Source organism: Pseudophryne corroboree, chromosome 12 (assembly GCF_028390025.1).
Source record: "Pseudophryne corroboree isolate aPseCor3 chromosome 12, aPseCor3.hap2, whole genome shotgun sequence".
Taxonomy (NCBI): domain Eukaryota; kingdom Metazoa; phylum Chordata; class Amphibia; order Anura; family Myobatrachidae; genus Pseudophryne; species Pseudophryne corroboree.
In genome coordinates this window covers 168,346,950-168,370,471 of record NC_086455.1, presented here as the reverse complement: position 1 = coordinate 168,370,471, position 23,522 = coordinate 168,346,950, and the positions used below count along the sequence as shown (strand labels likewise).

At 44.2% G+C, this 23,522-nt stretch overlaps 1 protein-coding gene across 1 annotated transcript in view; it reads left to right on the top strand.

Annotated features, from left to right (window-relative positions):
* The window catches only part of SETD3 (SET domain containing 3, actin N3(tau)-histidine methyltransferase), a 107,289-nt gene that overhangs the window by 72,892 nt on the left and 10,875 nt on the right, over positions 1 to 23,522 (top strand). Inside the window, exons 8-10 of the mRNA XM_063948464.1 lie at positions 9,836 to 9,894; positions 11,262 to 11,376; positions 22,139 to 22,213. Coding sequence (XP_063804534.1) covers positions 9,836 to 9,894; positions 11,262 to 11,376; positions 22,139 to 22,213 — 249 coding nt within the window. The remainder of the gene's footprint in view (positions 1 to 9,835; positions 9,895 to 11,261; positions 11,377 to 22,138; positions 22,214 to 23,522) is intronic.

Genomic DNA, 23,522 nt, shown 5'->3' with positions numbered 1-23,522 from the left:
TACCCACTGATTCTATGTGTGGGCGCCACTTTACACAAGTCTCCTCTTCTGGTGCCCTCCCCCTCCACTACTATCCCCCTCTCTTCATCAGCTTCCTCACTGGGGACCCTCCCTGCCGACCCGCGTCTCTATATCCCCTCTCTACCACCCCACGTCTCTCTATCCCCTCCCTACCGCCCGCATCTCTCTATCCCCTCCCTACCGCCCCGCGTCTCTATATCCCCTCCCTACCGCCCGCGTCTTTCTATCCCCTCCCTACCGCCCCGCGTCTCTATATCCCCTCCCAGCCGCATCGCCTCTCTGTATCCCCTCCCTACCGCCCCGCGTCTCTGTATCCCCTCCCTAACACCCTGCATCTCTCTATCCCCTCCCTACCGCCCTGCGTCTGTGTGCCCTCCCTACCGCCCTGCGTCTCTCTATCCCCTCCCTACCGCCCTGCGTCTCTCTATCCTCTCCCTACCGCCCTGCGTCTCTCTATCCCCTCCCTACCGTCCTACGTCTCTGTATCCCCTCCTCCCTACGCCTCTGTATCCCCACCCTACCACCCCGCTTCTCTCTATCCCCTCCCTACCGCCCTGCGTCTCTCTATCCCCTCCCTGCCGCCCTGCGTCTCTCTATCCCCTCCCTGCCGCCCTGCATCTCTCTATCCCCTTCCTGCCGCCCTGCGTCTCTCTATCCCCTCCCTGCGTCTCTCTATCCCCTCCCTGCCGCCCTGCATCTCTCTATCCCCTTCCTACCGCCCTGCGTCTGTGTGCCCTCCCTACCGCCCTGCGTCTCTGTATCCCCTCCCTACCGCTCTGCGTCTCTGTATCCCCTCCCTACCGCCCTGCGTCTCTGTATCCCCTCCCTACCGCCCTGCGTCTCTGTATCGCCTCCCTACCGCCCTGCGTCTCTGTATCCCCTCCCTACCGCTCTGCGTCTCTGTACCACCTCCCTACCGCCCTGCGTCTGTGTGCCCTCCCTACCGCCCTGTGTCTCTGTATCCCCTCCCTACCGCCCTGCGTCTCTGTATCCCCTCCCTACCGCCCTGCGTCTCTGTATCCCCTCCCTACCGCCCTGTGTCTCTGTATCCCCTCCCTACCGCCCTGCGTCTCTGTATCCCCTCCCTACCGCCCTGTGTCTCTGTATCCCCTCCCTACCGCTCTGCGTCTCTCTTTCCCCTCCCTACCGCCCTGTGTCTCTGTATCCCCTCCCTACCACCCTGCGTTTCTGTATCCCCTCCCTACCGCTCTGTGTCTCTGTATCCCCTCCCTACCGCTCTGCGTCTCTCTTTCCCCTCCCTACCGCCCTGTGTCTCTGTATCCCCTCCCTACCACCCTGCGTTTCTGTATCCCCTCCCTACCACCCTGTGTCTCTGTATCCCCTCCCTACCGCCCCGCGTCTCTGTATCCCCTCCCTACCCCCCTGTATCCCATACACGGTCCATACCACTGGCTCCTTGATACCTCCCTGACAAACCCTCACCAGGAGTACAGGAGCCATAACCCCCTGCGGTGCCCCCCATAGTTACCGGTATATCGGTGATGCTCCGCTCTGCCGCCTCCTCCCTATCCCTCACACAGCAAGCGCAGGGCGCAAGCCCAGCACCGAGCACATGACCGCGCTGTCCATGCCCATTGGCCCTGGTACCAGCTCCAGCCATCGCCCCCTCCTCCTACTGCACCTGAGGGGGGCGCGCACATAGCGCATGCAGAGGGGACTGGTGCACCTGCGGCCGCGTGGAGACCTTGCCTGCGCAACATGTCCGTGTTGCTACACCTGAAGGACTGTACGGTGGAGAGAGAGGACACAGCTGCCCCTGCTCCGCATTGTACCAGCACTCCCCTCTGTGTCTAATGACACCATTTACCTCTTCATGCGGGTATGTCTATATCACATACATCCTTATCCGTGTCCTATATATTGTTACAAATAAAATGACATAGGTATAGGTCCCGCACCCCCTCCCCCCACACCTGCATCCACCTCCCCGTCCACTCGCAGCATCTACATACTCCCTGCCTCATCCGCGGTCCCCCCCGCACCCGCTACATTCTGTACATCGTGCTCTGCAGGCACTGTTCACGCCGTCCCAAGGGGCTACGCCCCCTTCACCATTGGAAGCACTTTTGTCGTGCAATATTTAACCACTAACAAACCTAGGAATGTAGGTAATACTCATACTAATATTGAACCTAGGCAAGGCGTGCAGGGGTTAAGGGGGCGTAGCCCCTTTCGACGGTGTGAAGAGCGCCCGTAGGGCGCGATGAAGCACCTAGTAATAATATCATGGGTTACTGTAATATTCATCCTATAATAATATTATGGGTTACTGTAGTATTCACCCTATAATAATATGGGTTACACTGTTATACCCTATAATGATGTCACGGGTTACACTGTAATATTCGGGTATGGATCAGCAGATCTACATGGAAAAGGTCCATAGTCATTAGGTTGACCACTAGTGTTTGACAAGCTGTAGGTCATTGGGGTCCAAAGGTTAACCTAGCAAGAGGTTAGCATTATAAAAGGTCGACATGTGTGAGAATCTTTTAGCGTCGGGCGTCATTTTTGCTTCTTTTTTGCTGAAAATGCGTCTAAGTTGCAATGTGACTAGGACGCACCAGGAGACTGTGCCGAGCAATGTGATATGGGACACTTGTATATCTGTGTGCGACTGAGTCTCTGAATCTGTACACGGAGTGCTACAATGCAGCAGACGCAGCTTTTCTCCAATACAAGTTCTGTGCTGCTCCGTATACAAACTCAGTCACACACAATTATCACATTAAGCAGCACAGTCGCCCCGAGCATCCTAGTCGCATCGTGGTGTAACTAAGATTAGTTTTTGACAAAAAAGACGCAAGACCCTAGTAGAGTTGCACGGCACCTGGCGGCTCTCTCACACCAGGCATCTGGCGCTGCGTGGCGTATTGCGGCTAGATGTATGGGAACACATCTGTACTTTGTAAATGTCCCCACTATAATGCAATCTGACAGAAGGTGTAGAGATTAGAGTGCCGCCTTCTCACCTTGTACAGAGCACACTGGCAGAACTGACGCCAGCAGGGACACAGCAAGTCCCCCCCTTAGAACAGGTGCATTGTGCGCCCGCCGTGGAGTGTCTCTGGCAGGTGATCACGTCAGGTGTTACTTAAAACTGGCACAAATCTGATCACAGCCAGGTATGGTGTAACTACAGTAATTGTACAAAGCATTGGTAAGGGTAGATGCCTATGGCAGTCAGGACAAACTGTGGAGAATAATGCCGTCTGGTCAGAGGTTCTGCTCTTAGATCTGTCTGGATTTCCCTTCCTCTGTTTAAGCTCATCATTGTATCTGATGTCACTACTTTAACTTAATAAGTATTACCTGGTAATAATAGGTCTTGTTGTAATTCAAAGACAGACACTTAAGCCCCGTACACACAGGGACGTGTGCTGTGCAATCTATCACAGACCACTCAGCACACATCTCTCCCCCCCCCCCCCCCCACTCAGCACACATCTCTTCCCCCCCCCCCCCCACTCAGCACACATCTCTTCCCCCCCCCCCCCCACTCAGCACACATCTCTTCCCCCCCCCCCCACTCAGCACACATCTCTTCCCCCCCCCCCCCCTTACTCAGCACACATCTATCCACCCCCCTTCCCCCTGCTCAGCACACAGCGCAATGTATGCTGACCGGGTGGGGTGGGGCATACATGCCTGATCTAGAGTCAGCCGCGCATCGCTATCGCTGTGGGGCATACACACGGAGAGATCTGTGCTTAATTTCTAAACAATCTAGTCAGATCTCTCCGTGTGTACCCCCCCTGTAGTGCAGTGTTTTGTATTGGTGATTGCATAGTGTGATAGTGCGACATAGGGGTATATTCAATTAGAGGTCGGGTCCACTCCATCATGCAGTTGTCGGAATGGACCCGACAACCCCTATTCATGAGCGCCCAAATCCGACTGTCGGATTTGGACGCTCCCGGTGTCTTGTCCTGCCGATGCCGGGTGCGCTGACAGCAGCGGCGGTAGGAGCTGTCAGCAGCACCAGGAAGGGGGGGGGGGGGGGGGGGACAGCGGTCAGCAGCTGCCGTGATAGAGATGTCTGCGGTGGTGGGGGCAGCAGCGGGAGAGCAGTGGAGGAGAGGAAACAGAGGAGGAGACGGGGCGAGCAGCGGCTGCATCAACGGAGGCTCACAGCGGCATCCACCCGGCTCCTGCAAGCAAGGCTGAAGCCGCCAATCAGCGTGCATTCCGACAAGTCGGGTTGTCGGAACTGTCGGAAGCTGCCATCTTGTCGGAAAGACGGCAGCTTCCAACAGTTATTGAATATACCCCATAGGGTCTAATTCAGACATGATCGCTGTGCTGCATATTTGCAGAGGTCTGCAATCAGATAGTTGCCGCCCAGGGAGAGTGAAAATCCGCCCCGTGCAAGTGTGCGAATGCATGTGTATGGCGTGCAAAAATTCCGCCAGACAGCGGACAGCTGCAAATCCGTTCGCATCGAATGATTTTTCCAGTCTGTGCGCAGCCCAGGACTTACTCCTACAGTGCGATACAAGCAGGCTGATCGGGGCCGGTGCTGACGTCACACACCCGCCCTGGGCACGCCTGCGTTTTTCATGACACCCCCAGAAAACAGTCAAGTTACCACCCACAAACATCCGCTTCCTGTCAATCACTTTGCGAACATCTATGCGGTCGAAATTTCCGCACCAGCCTGTCGCTGTTTGGCAACGCACCTGCGCATTGCAGTGTATACGCATGTTCAGTCATTCGATAATTGCCCGCTGTGCTATTTCGCACAGTAGCGGTCAGCTCTGAATCAGGCCCATAGACAACACTACTTCATCACTGAGTCGCAGAGTGCCGCTCTCTCCAGGGGCGCGCTCCGCCTTGGTAACATGTAGACGCGTCTATTTAATATTCTGATTAAGGCGAGATTGGGGAGCCGGGCGCTCTATGTGGCAGACTAACGCTGCTTGCCATATTACTATCCAGTGTTGTCAAAGGTGTTCTCATTTAATAAAAATGGATTTATCGTCTCATAAACCTTTCAGCTGTGGTTCCCAAACCGCCCGCCTTTAGAAGGTAGTGCAATGCGCCTGGCGATGGCAAAAGTAATAAAAAGTAAAGCAAATCAAATTCCCATTAACCTATTGACACATGGAATCTGCAGCTAAAGAGTTAACAAGGGGCTACGCTCTGTATAGGGGAATTCGTGTCCAGAAACCGCAGTTTTTATATTACATTTGTGCGTTCCTTTATTTCTTGGTTTTGATAACTATAGCCATATACCATGTGATGCACCGCAAACCTAAATGTATATTTCGGTGAACTTGTTATTATGTTACTGCAGAAGTGTCGCTCACTGAGTTCCACCTGTATTGTTACTGCGAGTTGCAGTGTCTGGCGCCGTTCCGGCAATTTAGCCCATAGATTTATAGTGCCAATAAATGAAAAGGCGAAACCAACCTGGATGCGCCGGTGGCTGCAACTCGCAGTCTTGTTACATTCGGGCCTTAGACTGGTTCCTCTCAGGATTGTGTTAATGGACCCTCTTTCTGATCTCAGGTTCTCTGTTATTCCTGTACCCGCAATCTGTGACTCTCCAGCTGTGTTGGCGCTATAAATCCCATCATACCCCTGGAGGGAACCATTTGGCTATTTCTGATCTCAATCTTGCCAAGCAAGCTGCCGCTCACTGCAGTGCATGTTTACCAGATCTCCTTTCTGGAGCCTTGGAGTGCTTGACTTATTTAAAGTGCGTCTGTGAGGAGATCTGGAAAACATGCACAGATCTTTGAGAACACCGACAAAGACCAGCGATAAGTGATTATTGTTCTAAATGGCCACAGCCTCACAAATACCTTTGCATTTGATGCGAGCGGATCCTTATTTTACTTTATGCAGTTGTGCATGCTCTGTGCTGCCTGTAATCGCATGAAGATGTCTGCTTGTCCAGGTTTTATGATGGACACAGTGATCTTTATACTACGTACATCCTTTCTTCAAGTACTGGTCACTCCTGCCGCTGTCTCTTTGGGTGCGTCTGATGTATGCGCATCCTGAGGGTGCATCTATTCCGTGTGTATTGTTAATGGTCACTGTTGCAGCCATCATATAGTGAAAGAAGCCGCACAGGGCGACCATGACTCTACCTCTTCTGTCATAACTGACTTAGGTGTTGCCTAACTTAGGCGTTGGGGTGAACAGACGTTCCTAGTATTCTAATGTCATTCAGAACCAATGTGTGGAGCGCTGGCAGCGTCCTCATGTCACAGGATGTTTTTGTAGACCACACTGATCATACTCCTGGCAGTACAGGGACTATGGGGCAGATTTATTAAAGCCTGGTGAAGTGATAAAAGTGGAAGGTGATAACGCTCCAGCCAATCAGCTCCTAACTTTAATTTTTCAAACCCAGCCTGTAACATGGAAGTAAGGAGCTGATTGGCTGGTACTTTATCTCCCTCCACTTTATCACTTCTCCGGGCTTAATAAATCTGCCGCTGCATTACTCCCTCTCATTGATGCTCATGAATATTCATAGTTGCCCGGAGGAGTTCAAACTTCGCGCAGGCATTTAAAAAAGGTGAATACAGAAGACTTGATCATACCTGCAGCGCACAGAAGCTGAATTCTCCGGTTCCAGTACTGTGTCCCGAAAACCAACTGGGTATGCTTCCAGGACACGGTCTGTTAAATATAGTGGTCTGTGTAGTGTCACTGTATTGGTGTGGAAACCAGATGGCATCTCAATGTTTATTAGGTGCTGCCTAATAAACGATGTCTAACTCCACCCCTGTCTGACGCCCACCTCATTCCGCGACAAACCCCTTCTGGTGCTGATAAGACCGAGGTGTTCCAATCAGTGCAGCTAGAAGAGTAATAGAGCACTGTGCCACTAGGGGGCAGTAGAATGACAGGAATGGGAGTTCAGTCTCTAAAATCCCAGGTAATCCTTTCTGCCCGCTCCTTGTAACAAGCATATAGATAGATTATATATAGATAAATACAAATAGATATACACATTTAACGGGTAAACTGAGCAGACTATTAATTCCAACAAAAGAGAAAAGAATAAAAATCTATACATAAACAGAATGAGTCAGTGGTTTTATATGGGGACGGACGTTCGCCGTGTTATGGAAAGCGCGCTCATTTCATCCCCGCTGATCACAGCTGCCAACCTTCGTCCGCTTTTACTTACAATGGTAAAAATAAAAAAAAAGTCACTATATTCTGTCCGTAAAAACCAATTAGTGATAAATGAAAATGTTCTCTCGTTACTACAGATGATGTGTCCGCCGATACTTTGCAACCGAGTTGTATAATAAATCCCTTAGGGGTATATTTACTAAGCCTCGGATGGAGGTAAATCTGACGGAGATAAAGTCCCAACCAATCAGCTCCTAACTGCCACGCCACAGGCTGGGTTTGAAAAATGACAGTTAGGAGCTGATTGGCTGCTACTTTGTCTGTCGGATTTATCTCCACCCAAGGCTTAGTAAATAGACCCCTCAGTTTACGTTTCTGCGACCTTTTGTCCATTACAGTATAGCTAATTTCCTTTTTAATGTGCTTTGTCCGTAGCATATTCACTACGGAACATTTGATGTAATGACGAGTGGTACTTTAAACCACATTTGGCACCAATTCCATATTGGATCTGCACGTTCCCCAGCAGAGATGGGCGATTATTCCTGCATACTGGTATATAGGTTCTGCTAAACAAGTGTGGTAAATCCGCGCAACGTCTGACCAGTGAATAATCACAGTTAATTTTTCCGGGAACATATTTGTTGTTGAGTGGATTTACAATCGGGCTGACTGCTGTACACTTGTCCTGCAGTTAGAATTGTTTGACGATCTGGCTTTCATTATGATATGCAACACGGTTCCAGTTTGGGCCTTGTCAGGAGAGGTTTCTGCTGCGTTTGTGTCCTGGCGACGTCTGTCTCATTCCTATAACCAGATATCCAGTAATGAGATGTTTGTGCGCCTGGATTGTAGATGGGGATGGTAAAATTACATCCAACATTCTCAGACCAATGTACACCACCACCTTGGAAAGTACGGACGGTGTAATGGTTAGCATTACTGCCTCACAGCACTGAGGTCATGGGTTAAATTCCTAACTGTGTGGAGTTTGTATATTCTCTCCGTACTTGCGTGGGTTTCCTCCGGGTACTCCGGTTTCCTCCCACAAGCCACAAATATACCAGTAAATTAATTGGCACCCAACAAAATTAACCCTAGTGTGAATGTGTGTTCGTGTACATGTGATAGGGAATATAGATTGTAAGCTCCACTGGGGCAGGGACTGATGTGAATGACCAAATACATCGCTGTGGAATATGTGTGCGCTATATAAATAACTGGTAATAATAAATAAACAACAATGGGGGGAAACGTGTGACCCAGGGGCCACATTTAGCCCTTCAGAGGTCTATCTCTGTCTAGTTCTATCATCACCTTGGACCTCTCATTACGAATTTCTGTTCTCACCCTCCCGAGGTGCGAAACGTAATCGGCGGTAAATATGGCTTTTTGTCCTGACCGCGGCTGCTGCAAGCGCTTCATCCCATAGCTGTGGTCACTTACAACCCAGAATCTGTGGGTCACCATGGGAGGAGTTGGGCTTAATATTGAATAGCTCTGGGCGTTCAAGCTAGTGACTAACTGCCCACGGCGAGCACCGCAGCTAATGGAATCTGCCCCTAAGGGGTTAAACCATTGGCTACAATAATCCCCGAGTATCACTATTTGCAGAATGAAATGGCTGAGGGGTGTAAGGAGCCTGGGAGTGAAAGGGTTATAGGGAGAGTGGCAAGGAGGGGGGTGGGAGAAGCCGCCGCGGAGATCTCCCACCCAATTGGCAGCCTCACAGTGTATAATTTCCCTCAAATTGCTCACTGAGCTCCAGCTTTTGTTTTATAATTGATTTATAGTTTGAGCCACTTTTACCTCATCCCCTACTGTCCTGCACGCAGTGCCAGCGAGTACATTACAGTGAGGGATGATAAATTGCCTCGCACTCCAGATGCTAATGCATCAGAAGTATAACTGGGTACGGCGCAGGGCTTCATTACCAGTGGTAGGAGGCCTACCTGCACATTTACATCCCCTCCCCTGCTGCAGAATGTAATCAGGGACACAAGAGCACCCTTCACCTCATCTCAAACCCAATCGTAGGCTAACACAGGAAAATAACACCAGGCAGAGGGGGGGGGGGGGGGTGTCACTCCTTCCTTCGGGCTGGTGTGGACACTGGTCTTATAGAACTGGCCCATGTCTGCCTCACAGCGCTCTAGCGCTCACACAGCCGGCCTGTAGACCTGTGTAATACGGTGTCTTCTGATACGTTTGCTACTCATTTTATAGTCTGCAGGAACAGGAAACCCAGTTGGAACCATCCCTGTTTGTCGCCGGGGTCTCGTCTCTGTGTGAAATTGAAAATGTGAAATTTCTGAGGGGAAAGAAAAAACTCTGAAACATTTGTTTAGAGAGCATCAGCTGAAATGCCTAATTAATTCCCGCTTCCCGCCCTGACGTGTATAAATGATGGCTGCTGCTTGCCCATCGTGTCCACCTTATATTGTTACATTTGCGCTGCCTGTGAGTTCCTGTCTCAGAATACGGAGACGCAGATTAATGGCAGCTGCTGGGCACAACAAATTAAGTTGACATTGATGTATGGTAACATGATAACAGCTATGATCCCTGGGAAGCGTATCTGGGCAGCCCCGGCTTCATTTGGCTCTTGTTAGGAAGCTAAATTATGAAATTTTGCTTTTCCGGGTCCTGACGGTTTTCTCTCTCTTTCCATCCCTCTCGGTTCCCGTCACCCCAGACCCATCCGAACGCCAGCAAACTGCCCCTGAAGGACTCCTTCACTTTCGATGACTACAGGTTGGTGCAGTTTTGGTTTCCATTTGTAGTAGCCGTGTTCTCTGTCTTTAGGAGTGTTTAGGAAACATACATACACTGGCATTTGCATATTCCCATATACAGCTACTGATTCGTAAGGAATGCAATGGGCGGTATTCAATTCTTTTCACCCCCTTTCACACCCGTACTGTTTCTGCTGACGGACGTGGTCCGGCATCGAATGGCTCCTGGGCTTCTGACATCAAGCCAAGCTAGTAGCCATTGCATCGATGGTATAATCATAAATGGCTATACTGTGCGCAGATGCAGTCAGAGCTTACACATGCGCACATTAGCTGAGCTGTGTATACCGTTACATTGCCTCAGTAGCGTGGCGGTCTCATGAGCCACGCAGCTACACAAAGCGTTTGCTCGGACATGTCAATGTATTAATTAGCTAATACGACGTATCCCGGTGCACCAATTCTTATTTATAACACCACCATACTATGCAGCGCTATAACGAGTATAAGTAATCATTCCTTCCCCCATAGGAGCTAACAATCTAATTCCCCCTACCACACACCCATGCCAGGGTCCTCGTCAGAAGCTTATAAGTAGCGTCTGAGAATATTGTCTGTTATTTCTAAGGCTCGCTGAGTGTGTGTGATTGGCAACACTAAAAATAGTCTCTTGCAGTGTGGTTGGCATATCATTTTAGATGTAAGGTTCTAAAACGTACCCAAAGCCGCTGTTACAGTGCATTATGGGAGCTGTCGCTCATTTGGATGACGGAGAAAGCCTACATGACATAAATTAAGAAAAAGAGGGATCATTGACTGATACCAGATAGCCCCCTCCTCCCCCCCCCCCCTTAGGAGTTCTAGCAAAAGTATTTCAGCTGCTCTGAAGTTTTAGCTGTACCGCAATGTCATTATATCCAGGAACTGTTCTGTGTCACAGCAGTGCAGAGGTGGTCAGGAGAATACCACCCAGACACATAAGCAGAATCTCAGTGACTATAGGCGGCACAACAGCCAGTTCCAGACCTGACCAATGTAGGTCTCATGCTATTTACTTAGGGGGCCTTAGGTGATTCTGCAGTTATAGATTTGTAATATGTATCTAGTCTTTGAGATGCAATTCTGCGCCTTATTCCAGCCCAGTCGGAGTTGATGGCCAGGACAACGTCCGTACTGTTATAAAGAATGGCATGTTGGCCTCTTACACCAATAAATCATTTATTGGATCTATGTAATATATTGCAGGTGTAAACCACGGGCTCCTATTTAGCAGCCTATATTTCCTGGTTTTGTTATCAGCCAACGATTGCTTCTTGTGAATTCCCTTTTTTTCCCCCCCGTCTGTGACATACTGATAATATAAACTGTATTGTTTCCTGGATGCAGATGGGCGGTGTCATCGGTCATGACGCGGCAAAATCAGATCCCCACCGAGGATGGTTCTCGCGTAACTTTAGCGCTGATCCCACTGTGGGACATGTGTAACCACACCAATGGCCTGGTAAGTGATCATTGATGGACTGTGCTGTAGGAAGGACTACTCCGGGCCAGCCCCTTCCCGTCCGCACACACTACTTCCGATATCCTAAACCTCTGCTGGTCCCAGACCCACTCCTGTTATGAATAATTCATGCTTCAGGGCGGGAATCTGCTGTTGCGTCCTGCAAAGTGCATGATCAGTATTGAACGCTCTCTCACCCTCTGCTCCGGAGAAACAGATGTGACATAGGTGTGGACAGCCGCACTCTGTTCACCGGAATAACGTTATTGTGGATGGCGCGTCATGGGGTTAAATGGTGAAAGCAAAAGTAAACAAGTAGCCTACATGTAGCATCTCCCTTATTGCTGACTGGAATGGAATGGCCGTACGGTGTATAAATGTATATTACATTCTGCCCGTTCAGGTCTTCCAAATGTACTGTGGGGGTTCAGTGTCAATTAGAAAGGCTGCTGGTGTTTCTGGAGGGGATGCTGTGGCCCTGTGCTGGTGTTTCTGGAGGGGATGTTGTGGCCCTGTGCAGGTGATTCTGGAGGGGATGCTGTGGCCCTGTGCAGGTGTTTCTGGAGGGGATACTGTGGCCCTGTGCTGGTGTTTTTGGAGGGGATGCTGTGGCCCTGTGCAGGTGTTTCTGGAGGGGATGTTGTGGCCCTGTGCAGGTGATTCTGGAGGGGATGCTGTGGCCCTGTGCAGGTGATTCTGGAGGGGATACTGTGGCCCCGTGCAGGTGTTTCTGGAGGGGATGCTGTGGCCCCTGTGCAGGTGATTCTGGAGGGGATGCTGTGGCCCTGTGCAGGTGATTCTGGAGGGGATGCTGTGGCCCTGTGCAGGTGATTCTGGAGGGGATACTGTGGCCCTGTGCAGGTGATTCTGGAGGGGATACTGTGGCCCTGTGCAGGTGATTCTGGAGGGGATGCTGTGGCCCTGTGCTGGTGTTTTTGGAGGGGATGCTGTGGCCCTGTGCTGGTGTTTCTGGAGGGGATGCTGTGGCCCTGTGCAGGTGATTCTGGAGGGGATGCTGCGGCCCCTGTGCAGGTGATTCTGGAGGGGATGCTGTGGCCCCCGTGCAGGTGATTCTGGAGGGGATGCTGTGGCCCCTGTGCAGGTGATTCTGGAGGGGATGCTGTGGCCCCTGTGCAGGTGATTCTGGAGGGGATACTGTGGCCCTGTGCAGGTGTTTCTGGAGGGGATACTGTGGCCCTGTGCAGGTGATTCTGGAGGGGATACTGTGGCCCTGTGCAGGTGATTCTGGAGGGAATGCTATGGCCCTGTGCTGGTGTTTTTGGAGGGGATGCTGTGGCCCTGTGCAGGTGTTTCTGGAGGGGATACTGTGGCCCTGTGCTGGTGTTTTTGGAGGGGATGCTGTGGCCCTGTGCAGGTGATTCTGGAGGGGATACTGTGGCCCTGTGCAGGTGATTCTGGAGGGGATGCTGTGGCCCCTGTGCAGGTGATTCTGGGGGGGATGCTGTGGCCCCTGTGCAGGTGATTCTAGAGGGGATACTGTGGCCCTGTGCAGGTGATTCTGGAGGGGATACTGTGGCCCTGTGCAGGTGATTCTGGAGGGGATGCTGTGGCCCTGTGCAGGTGATTCTGGAGGGGATGCTGTGGCCCTGTGCAGGTGATTCTGGAGGGGATGCTGTGGCCCTGTGCAGGTGATTCTGGAGGGGATGCTGTGGCCCTGTGCAGGTGATTCTGGAGGGGATGCTGTGGCCCTGTGCAGGTGATTCTGGAGGGGATGCTGTGGCCCTGTGCTGGTGATTCTGGAGGGGATGCTGTGGCCCTGTGCTGGTGATTTTGGAGGGGATGCTGTGGCCCTGTGCTGGTAATTCTGGAGGGGATACTGTGGCCCTGTGCAGGTGTTTCTGGAGGGGATACTTTGGACCATGGTTCTTTCAGAGTAGAGACCGCAGGTCTTTGGTGTGTGCTATAGGTGTTATGGGTTCTGTAAATCTCCAGAACAGTAAGATAAATGATACTTACTTTGTAATGCATTATATCTGACAGCTATTACTACCCCTTACTACCAAATTCAGTGATATGTTGTTGTATTATACTGCCCCTTACTACCTATATCAGTGATATGTAGTTGTATTATACTGCCCCTTACTACCAATATCAGTGATATGTTGTATTATACTTCCCCGTACTACCTATATCAGTGATATGTTGTTGTATTATACCGCCCCTTACTACCTATATCAGTGATATGTTGTATTATACTACCCCTTACTACCTATATCAGTGATATGTTGTTGTATTATACTGCCCCTTACTACCTATATCAGTGATATGTTGTTGTATTATACTACCCCTTACTACCTATATCAGTGATATGTTGTATTATACTGCCCCGTACTACCTATATCAGTGATGTGTTGTATTATACTGCCCCTTACTACCTATATCAGTGATATGTTGTATTATACTACCCCTTACTACCTATATCAGTGATATGTTGTATTATACTACCCCTTACTACCTATATCAGTGATATGTTGTTGTTGTTGTATTATACTGCCCCTTACTACCTATATCAGTGATATAGGTAGTAAGGGGCAGTATAATACAACTACATATCACTGATATAGGTAGTAAGGGGTAGTATAATACAACAACATATCACTGATATAGGTAGTGAGGGGCAGTATAGTACAACAACATATCACTGATATAGGTAGTAAGGGGTAGTATAATACAACAACATATCACCGATATAGGTACTAAGGGGCAGTATAATACAACAACATATCACTGATATAGGTAGTAAGGGGCAGTATAATATAACAACATATCACTGATATAGGTAGTAAGGGGCAGTATAATACAACAACATATCACTGATATAGGTAAGGGGCAGTATAATACAACAACATATCACTGATATAGGTAGTAAGGGGTAGTATAATAAAACAACATATCACTGATATAGGTAGTAAGGGGCAGTATAATACAACAACATATCACTGATACAGGTAGTAAGGGGCAGTATAATACAACAACATATCACTGATATAGGTAGTTAGGGGTAGTATAATACAACAACATATCACTGATATAGGTAGTAAGGGGTAGTATAATACAACAACATATCACTGATATAGGTAGTAAGGGGCAGTATAATACAACAACATATCACTGATATAGGTAGTACGGGGCAGTATAATACAACATATCACTGATATAGGTAGTAAGGGGCAGTATAATACAACTACATATCAGTGATATGTTGTATTATACTGCCCCGTACTACCTATATCAGTGATATGTTGTATTATACTGCCCCTTACTACCTATATCAGTGATATGTTGTTGTATTATACTACCCCTTACTACCTATATCAGTGATATGTTGTTGTATTATACTACCCCTTACTACCTATATCAGTGATATGTTGTTGTATTATACTGCCCCTTACTACCTATATCAGTAATATGTTGTATTATACTGCCCCTTACTACCTATATCAGTAATATGTTGTATTATACTGCCCCTTACTACCTATATCAGTGATATGTTGTATTATGCTACCCCTTACTACCTATATCAGTGATATGTTGTTGTATTATACTACCCCTTACTACCTATATCAGTGATATGTTGTATTATACTACCCCTTACTACCTATATCAGTGATATGTTGTTGTATTATACTACCCCTTACTACCGATATCAGTGATATGTTGTTGTATTATACTACCCCTTACTACCTATATCAGTGATATGTTGTTGTATTATACTACCCCTTACTACCTATATCAGTGATATGTTGTATTATAATACCCCTTACTACCTATATCAGTGATATGTTGTTGTATTATACTACCCCTTACTACCTATATCAGTGATATGTTGTTGTATTATACTACCCCTTACTACCTATATCAGTGATATGTTGTATTATACTGCCCCTTACTACCTATATCAGTGATATGTTGTTGTATTATACTACCCCTTACTACCTATATCAGTGATATGTTGTTGTATTATACTGCCCCTTACTAGCTATATCAGTGATATGTTGTTGTATTATACTGCCCCTTACTACCTATATCGGTGATATGTTGTTGTATTATACTACCCCTTACTACCTATATCAGTGATATGTTGTTGTATTATACTGCACCTTACTACCTATATCAGTGATATGTTGTTGTATTATACTACCCCTTACTACCTATATCAGTGATATGTTGTTGTATTATACTGCCCCTTACTACCTATATCAGTGATATGTTGTTGTATTATACTGCCCCTTACTACCTATATCTGATATGTTGTATTATACTGCCCCTTACTACCTATATCAGTGATATGTTGTTGTATTATACTGCCCCTTACTACCTATATCAGTGATATGTTGTATTATACTGCCCCTTACTACCTATATCAGTGATATGTTGTTGTATTATACTACCCCTTACTACCTATATCAGTGATATGTTGTTGTATTATACTGCCCCTTACTACCTATATCAGTGATATGTTGTATTATACTGCCCCTTACTACCTATATCGGTGATATGTTGTTGTATTATACTACCCCTTACTACCTATATCAGTGATATGTTGTTATATTATACTGCCCCTTACTACCTATATCAGTGATATGTTGTTGTATTATACTGCCCCTTACTACCTATATCGGTGATATGTTGTTGTTTTATACTACCCCTTACTACCTATATCAGTGATATGTTGTTGTATTATACTGCACCTTACTACCTATATCAGTGATATGTTGTTGTATTATACTGCCCCTTACTACCTATATCAGTGATATGTTGTTGTATTATACTGCCCCTTACTACCTATATCAGTGATATGTTGTTGTATTATACTGCCCCTTACTACCTATATCTGATATGTTGTATTATACTGCCCCTTACTACCTATATCAGTGATATGTTGTTGTATTATACTGCCCCTTACTACCTATATCAGTGATATGTTGTATTATACTACCCCTTACTACCTATATCAGTGATATGTTGTTGTATTATACTGCCCCTTACTACCTACAGTATATCAGTGATATGTTGTTGTATTATACTGCCCCTTACTACCTATATCAGTGATATGTTGTATTATACTGCCCCTTACTACCTATATCAGTGATATGTTGTTGTATTATACTACCCCTTACTACCTATATCAGTGATATGTTGTTGTATTATACTACCCCTTACTACCTATATCAGTGATATGTTGTTGTATTATACTGCCCCTTACTACCTATATCAGTGATATGTTGTTATATTATACTACCCCTTACTACCTATATCAGTGATATGTTGTTGTATTATACTGCCCCTTACTACCTATATCAGTGATATGTTGTATTATACTACCCCTTACTACCTATATCAGTGATATGTTGTTGTATTATACTGCCCCTTACTACCTACAGTATATCAGTGATATGTTGTTGTATTATACTGCCCCTTACTACCTATATCAGTGATATGTTGTTGTATTATACTACCCCTTACTACCTATATCAGTGATATGTTGTTGTATTATACTACCCCTTACTACCTATATCAGTGATATGTTGTATTATACTGCCCCTTACTACCTATATCAGTAATATGTTGTATTATACTGCCCCTTACTACCTATATCAGTGATATGTTGTTGTATTATACTACCCCTTACTACCTATATCAGTGATATGTTGTATTATACTACCCCTTACTACCTATATCAGTGATATGTTGTTGTATTATACTGCCCCTTACTACCTATATCAGTGATATGTTGTATTATACTGCCCCTTACTACCTATATCAGTGATATGTTGTTGTATTATACTACCCCTTACTACCTATATCAGTGATATGTTGTTGTATTATACTACCCTATTATACTGCCCCTTACTACCTATATCAGTAATATGTTGTATTATACTGCCCCTTACTACCTATATCAGTGATATGTTGTTATATTATACTACCCCTTACTACCTATATCAGTGATATGTTGTTGTATTATACTGCCCCTTACTACCTATATCAGTGATATGTTGTATTATACTACCCCTTACTACCTATATCAGTGATATGTTGTTGTATTATACTACCCCTTACTACCTATATCAGTGATATGTTGTTGTATTATACTACCCCTTACTACCTATATCAGTGATATGTTGTTGTATTATACTGGCCCTTACTACCTATATCAGTGATATGTTGTTGTATTATACTACCCCTTACTACCTATATCAGTGATATGTTGTATTATACTGCCCCTTACTACCTATATCAGTGATATGTTGTTGTATTATACTACCCCTTACTACCTATATCAGTGATATGTTGTTGTATTATACTGCCCCTTACTACCTATATCAGTGATATGTTGTTGTATTATACTACCCCTTACTACCTATATCAGTGATATGTTGTTGTATTATACTGCCCCTTACTACCTATATCAGTGATATGTTGTATTATACTGCCCCTTACTACCTATATCAGTGATATGTTGTATTATTCTGCCCCTTACTACCTATATCAGTGAAATTTTGGATTATACTGCCCCTTACTCCCTATATCAGTGATATGTTGTATTATACTGCCCCTTACTACCTATATCAGTGATATGTTGTATTATACTGCCCCTTACTACCTATATCAGTGATATGTTGTTGTATTATACTGCCCCTTACTACCTATATCAGTGATATGTTGTATTATACTGCCCCTTACTACCTATATCAGTGATATGTTGTATTATACTGCCCCTTACTACCTATATCAGTGATATGTTGTTGTATTATACTGCCCCTTACTACCTATATCAGTGATATGTTGTTGTATTATACTGCCCCTTACTACCTATATCAGTGATATGTTGTATTATTCTGCCACTTACTACCTATATCAGTGAAATTTTGGATTATACTGCCCCTTACTCCCTATATCAGTGATATGTTGTATTATACTGCCCCTTACTACCTATATCAGTGATATGTTGTATTATACTGCCCCTTACTACCTATATCAGTGATATGTTGTTGTATTATACTACCCCTTACTACCTATATCAGTGATATGTTGTATTATACTGCCCCTTACTACCTATATCAGTGATATGTTGTTGTATTATACTGCCCCTTACTACCTATATCAGTAATATGTTGTTGTATTATACTGCCCCTTACTACCTATATCAGTGATATGTTGTTGTATTATACTGCCTCTTACTACCTATATCAGTGATATGTTGTAGTATACTGCCCCTTACTACCTATATCAGTGATATGTTGTTGTATTATACTACCCCTTGCTAAATATATCAGTGATATGTTGTTGTATGATACTGCCCCTTTCTACCTATATCAGTGATATGTTGTTGTATTATACTGCAACTTACTACCTATATCAATGATATGTTGTTGTATTATACTGCCCCTTACTACCTATATCAGTGATATGTTGTTGTATTATACTGCCCCTTACTACCTATATCAGTGATATGTTGTTGTATTATACTGCCCCTTACTACCTATATCAGTGATAGGTTGTTGTATTATACTGCTCCTTACTACCTATATCAGTGATAGGTTGTTGTATTATACTGCCCCTTACTACCTATATCAGTGATAGGTTGTATTATACTACCCCTTACTACCTATATCAGTGATATGTTGTTGTATTATACTGCCCCTTACTACCTATATCAGTGATATGTTGTTGTATTATACTGCCCCTTACTACCTATATCGGTGATATGTTGTTGTATTATACTACCCCTTACTACCTATATCAGTGATATGTTGTTGTATTATACTGCCTCTTACTACCTATATCAGTGATATGTTGTTGTATTATACTACCCCTTACTACCTATATCGGTGATATGTTGTTGTATTATACTGCCCCTTACTACCTATATCAGTGATATGTTGTTGTATTATACTGCCCCTTACTACCTATATCAGTGATATGTTGTTGTATTATACTGCCCCTTACTACCTATATCAGTGATAGGTTGTATTATACTACCCCTTACTACCTATATCAGTGATATGTTGTTGTATTATACTGCCCCTTACTACCTATATCAGTGATATGTTGTTGTATTATACTGCCCCTTACTACCTATATCAGTGATATGTTGTTGTATTATACTGCCCCTTACTACCTATATCAGTGATATGTTGTATTATTCTGCCCCTTACTACCTATATCAGTGAAATTTTGGATTATACTGCCCCTTACTCCCTATATCAGTGATATGTTGTATTATACTGCCCCTTACTACCTATATCAGCGATATGTTGTATTATACTGCCCCTTACTACCTATATCAGTGATATGTTGTTGTATTATACTACCCCTTACTACCTATATCAGTGATATGTTGTATTATACTGCCCCTTACTACCTATATCAGTGATATGTTGTTGTATTATACTGCCCCTTACTACCTATATCAGTAATATGTTGTTGTATTATACTGCCCCTTACTACCTATATCAGTGATATGTTGTTGTATTATACTGCCTCTTACTACCTATATCAGTGATATGTTGTAGTATACTGCCCCTTACTACCTATATCAGTGATATGTTGTTGTATTATACTACCCCTTGCTAACTATATCAGTGATATGTTGTTGTATGATACTGCCCCTTACTACCTATATCAGTGATATGTTGTTGTATTATACTGCAACTTACTACCTATATCAATATGTTGTTGTATTATACTGCCCCTTACTACCTATATCAGTGATATGTTGTTGTATTATACTGCCCCTTACTACCTATATCAGTGATATGTTGTTGTATTATACTGCCCCTTACTACCTATATCAGTGATATGTTGTTGTATTATACTGCAACTTACTACCTATATCAGTGATATGTTGTTGTATTATACTGCCCCTTACTACCTATATCAGTGATAGGTTGTATTATACTACCCCTTACTACCTATATCAGTGATATGTTGTTGTATTATACTGCCCCTTACTACCTATATCAGTGATATGTTGTTGTATTATACTGCCCCTTACTACCTATATCGGTGATATGTTGTATTATACTACCCCTTACTACCTATATCAGTGATATGTTGTTGTATTATACTGCCCCTTACTACCTATATCAGTGATATGTTGTTGTATTATACTGCCCCTTACTACCTATATCAGTGATATGTTGTATTATACTGCCCCTTACTACCTATATCAGTGATATGTTGTTGTATTATACTGCCCCTTACTACCTATATCAGTGATGTGTTGTATTATACTACCCCTTACTACCTATATCAGTGATATGTTGTTGTATTATACTGCCCCTTACTACCTATATCAATGATATGTTGTTGTATTATACTCCCCTTACTACCTATATCAGTGATATGTTGTATTATTCTGCCCCTTACTACCTATATCAGTGAAATTTTGGATTATACTGCCCCTTACTCCCTATATCAGTGATATGTTGTATTATACTGCCCCTTACTACCTATATCAGTGATATGTTGTTGTATTATACTGCCCCTTACTACCTATATCAGTGATATGTTGTTGTATTATACTACCCCTTACTACCTATATCAGTGATATGTTGTATTATACTGCCCCTTACTACCTATATCAGTGATATGTTGTTGTATTATACTGCCCCTTACTACCTATATCAGTAATATGTTGTTGTATTATACTGCCCCTTACTACCTATATCAGTGATATGTTGTTGTATTATACTGCCTCTTACTACCTATATCAGTGATATGTTGTAGTATACTGCCCCTTACTACCTATATCAGTGATATGTTGTTGTATTATACTACCCCTTGCTAACTATATCAGTGATATGTTGTTGTATTATAATGCAACTTACTACCTATATCAATGATATGTTGTTGTATTATACTGCCCCTTACTACCTATATCAGTGATATGTTGTTGTATTATACTGCCCCTTACTACCTGTATCAGTGATAGGTTGTTGTATTATACTGCTCCTTACTACCTATATCAGTGATAGGTTGTTGTATTATACTGCCCCTTACTACCTATATCAGTGATATGTTGTTGTATTATACTGCCCCTTACTACCTATATCAGTGATATGTTGTTGTATTATACTGCCCCTTACTACCTATATCGGTGATATGTTGTTGTATTATACTACCCCTTACTACCTATATCAGTGATATGTTGTTGTATTATACTGCCCCTTACTACCTATATCAGTGATAGGTTGTATTATACTACCCCTTACTACCTATATCAGTGATATGTTGTTGTATTATACTGCCCCTTACTACCTATATCAGTGATATGTTGTTATATTATACTGCCCCTTACTACCTATATCAGTGATATGTTGTTGTTGTATTATACTGCCCCTTACTACCTATATCAGTGATATGTTGTATTATACTGCCCCTTACTACCTATATTAGTGATATGTTGTTGTATTATACTGCCCCTTACTACCTATATCAGTGATATGTTGTTGTATTATACTGCCCCTTGCCAGGCCATTGTCTGTTTTGCAGAGCAGCACAAGAAAGCAGGTGGTGAACGAGAATCCAGTTTTGCTTCTCTAAATACGAAGTGTTTGTGATTCCCAGTAGGTTTCATAAAATATTCAGCTCCAAACCTGTCACGTCAGGTGGAACAGTCACACGTTGAATGATTTTCATTAATGTTTTATGCCATCTAAAGAGACAATCTTGCTTCAGGTAAAATAGTATCTAATGAGTTGAAATCTTTATTCATTACTTTCCCCTTGCTTAGATAACTACGGGTTATAATTTAGAAGATGACCGATGTGAGTGTGTGGCGTTGCAGGAGTTTAAGGCTGGCGAGCAGGTAAGAGCTGACTCTCTGCAGAGTTTGTGTACTAGGAGCCTTATTGCGGCTTTCTAGCTGAGGGCGATATGGGATGTCTTCAGAGTCTGCATAATTACCCATGCCACTTTTTGTAGGGATTGCGAATATTCAAATGTCGCTATTTATAGTTCCCCTTTTACACGAGAACATTATAAATCCGCCATTTAATGAAATGTTTATCTTAAGTGTGTGACCGGTTATCTCTGTTAGACACCATATCTGTGCCTTATAAAATGCCAAATACTTGGATAGCTAGGTGATTACATTTTTGTGTCTTTCAGAAAGAATAAGATATTTATATGTGTTGTAAAGTGTGTGTAAAATGTGTATGTGTGATATGTATGTGTGTGTAATATGTGTCTGTATGTGTAATGTGTGTATAAAATTATATATATATATATATATATATATATATATTTATTTATTTTTTTATCTGTGTGTGTGTGTAACCTATATGTATGTGTAATAGTGTTCAGTATGCATATATGTGTAAAAAAATCTACGTGTTTAAAAATAAATATATATATATATATATATATATATATATATATATAATATATATCACTCTAGGCTGTTTCAACTGGGCGTCACGTCCTGTCTGATTGAAAATAAACTAAATCCTCCTTTCCCTTATGGCGGCGTCCCCGCTGGAACAGCCTGCCCTCTCTCCCCACCCGTGGGTCGCAGTTTCCTGCAGGTGGTAAACATTGCGGTACGCAATCACTGCGTACCGCAACTTTAATAATATAATATATACACGCGCACACACCTTCCGCAATATTTTCCCATACAATATTAGTATTCCCTCTAGGGGCAGGGCAGGGCACCGGATCTAGAGGGGCACTAGCGCGCGCGGCCGGAAAGGGGGCGGGGTCATCACGGCTAATAAAAGGGGGCGTGGGCGGCCGGCGGCGTCACTTTTGGGGGGCGTGCCCAGCACCTACAGAGGTGCTTGGTTTCCCCCAAGCGCTCTCTCAGTGTGAATGGATGCCTTAAGAAATCGGGCAGGGCGTGGCGCCCTGCTAAAACTGCCTAGCGTGAACACTAAATATAATGATATATATATATTCTAATATGAATGGAAATGGCTGTCTGTCCGGACAGGGTATGAAACTGGCACAATATGTGAGGCATGGTCAGTAATACTTGTATTAATGAAGAAAACAAATGAATAGAAGTTGGACAAGGAAGGTGAAATGAATGTAGTAAGGAACCATTCTGATACATTGACACTATAGGGGAAATATCTGGTCGGCTGCTCTGGAAGAAGCAGATTAATGTAGTGTAC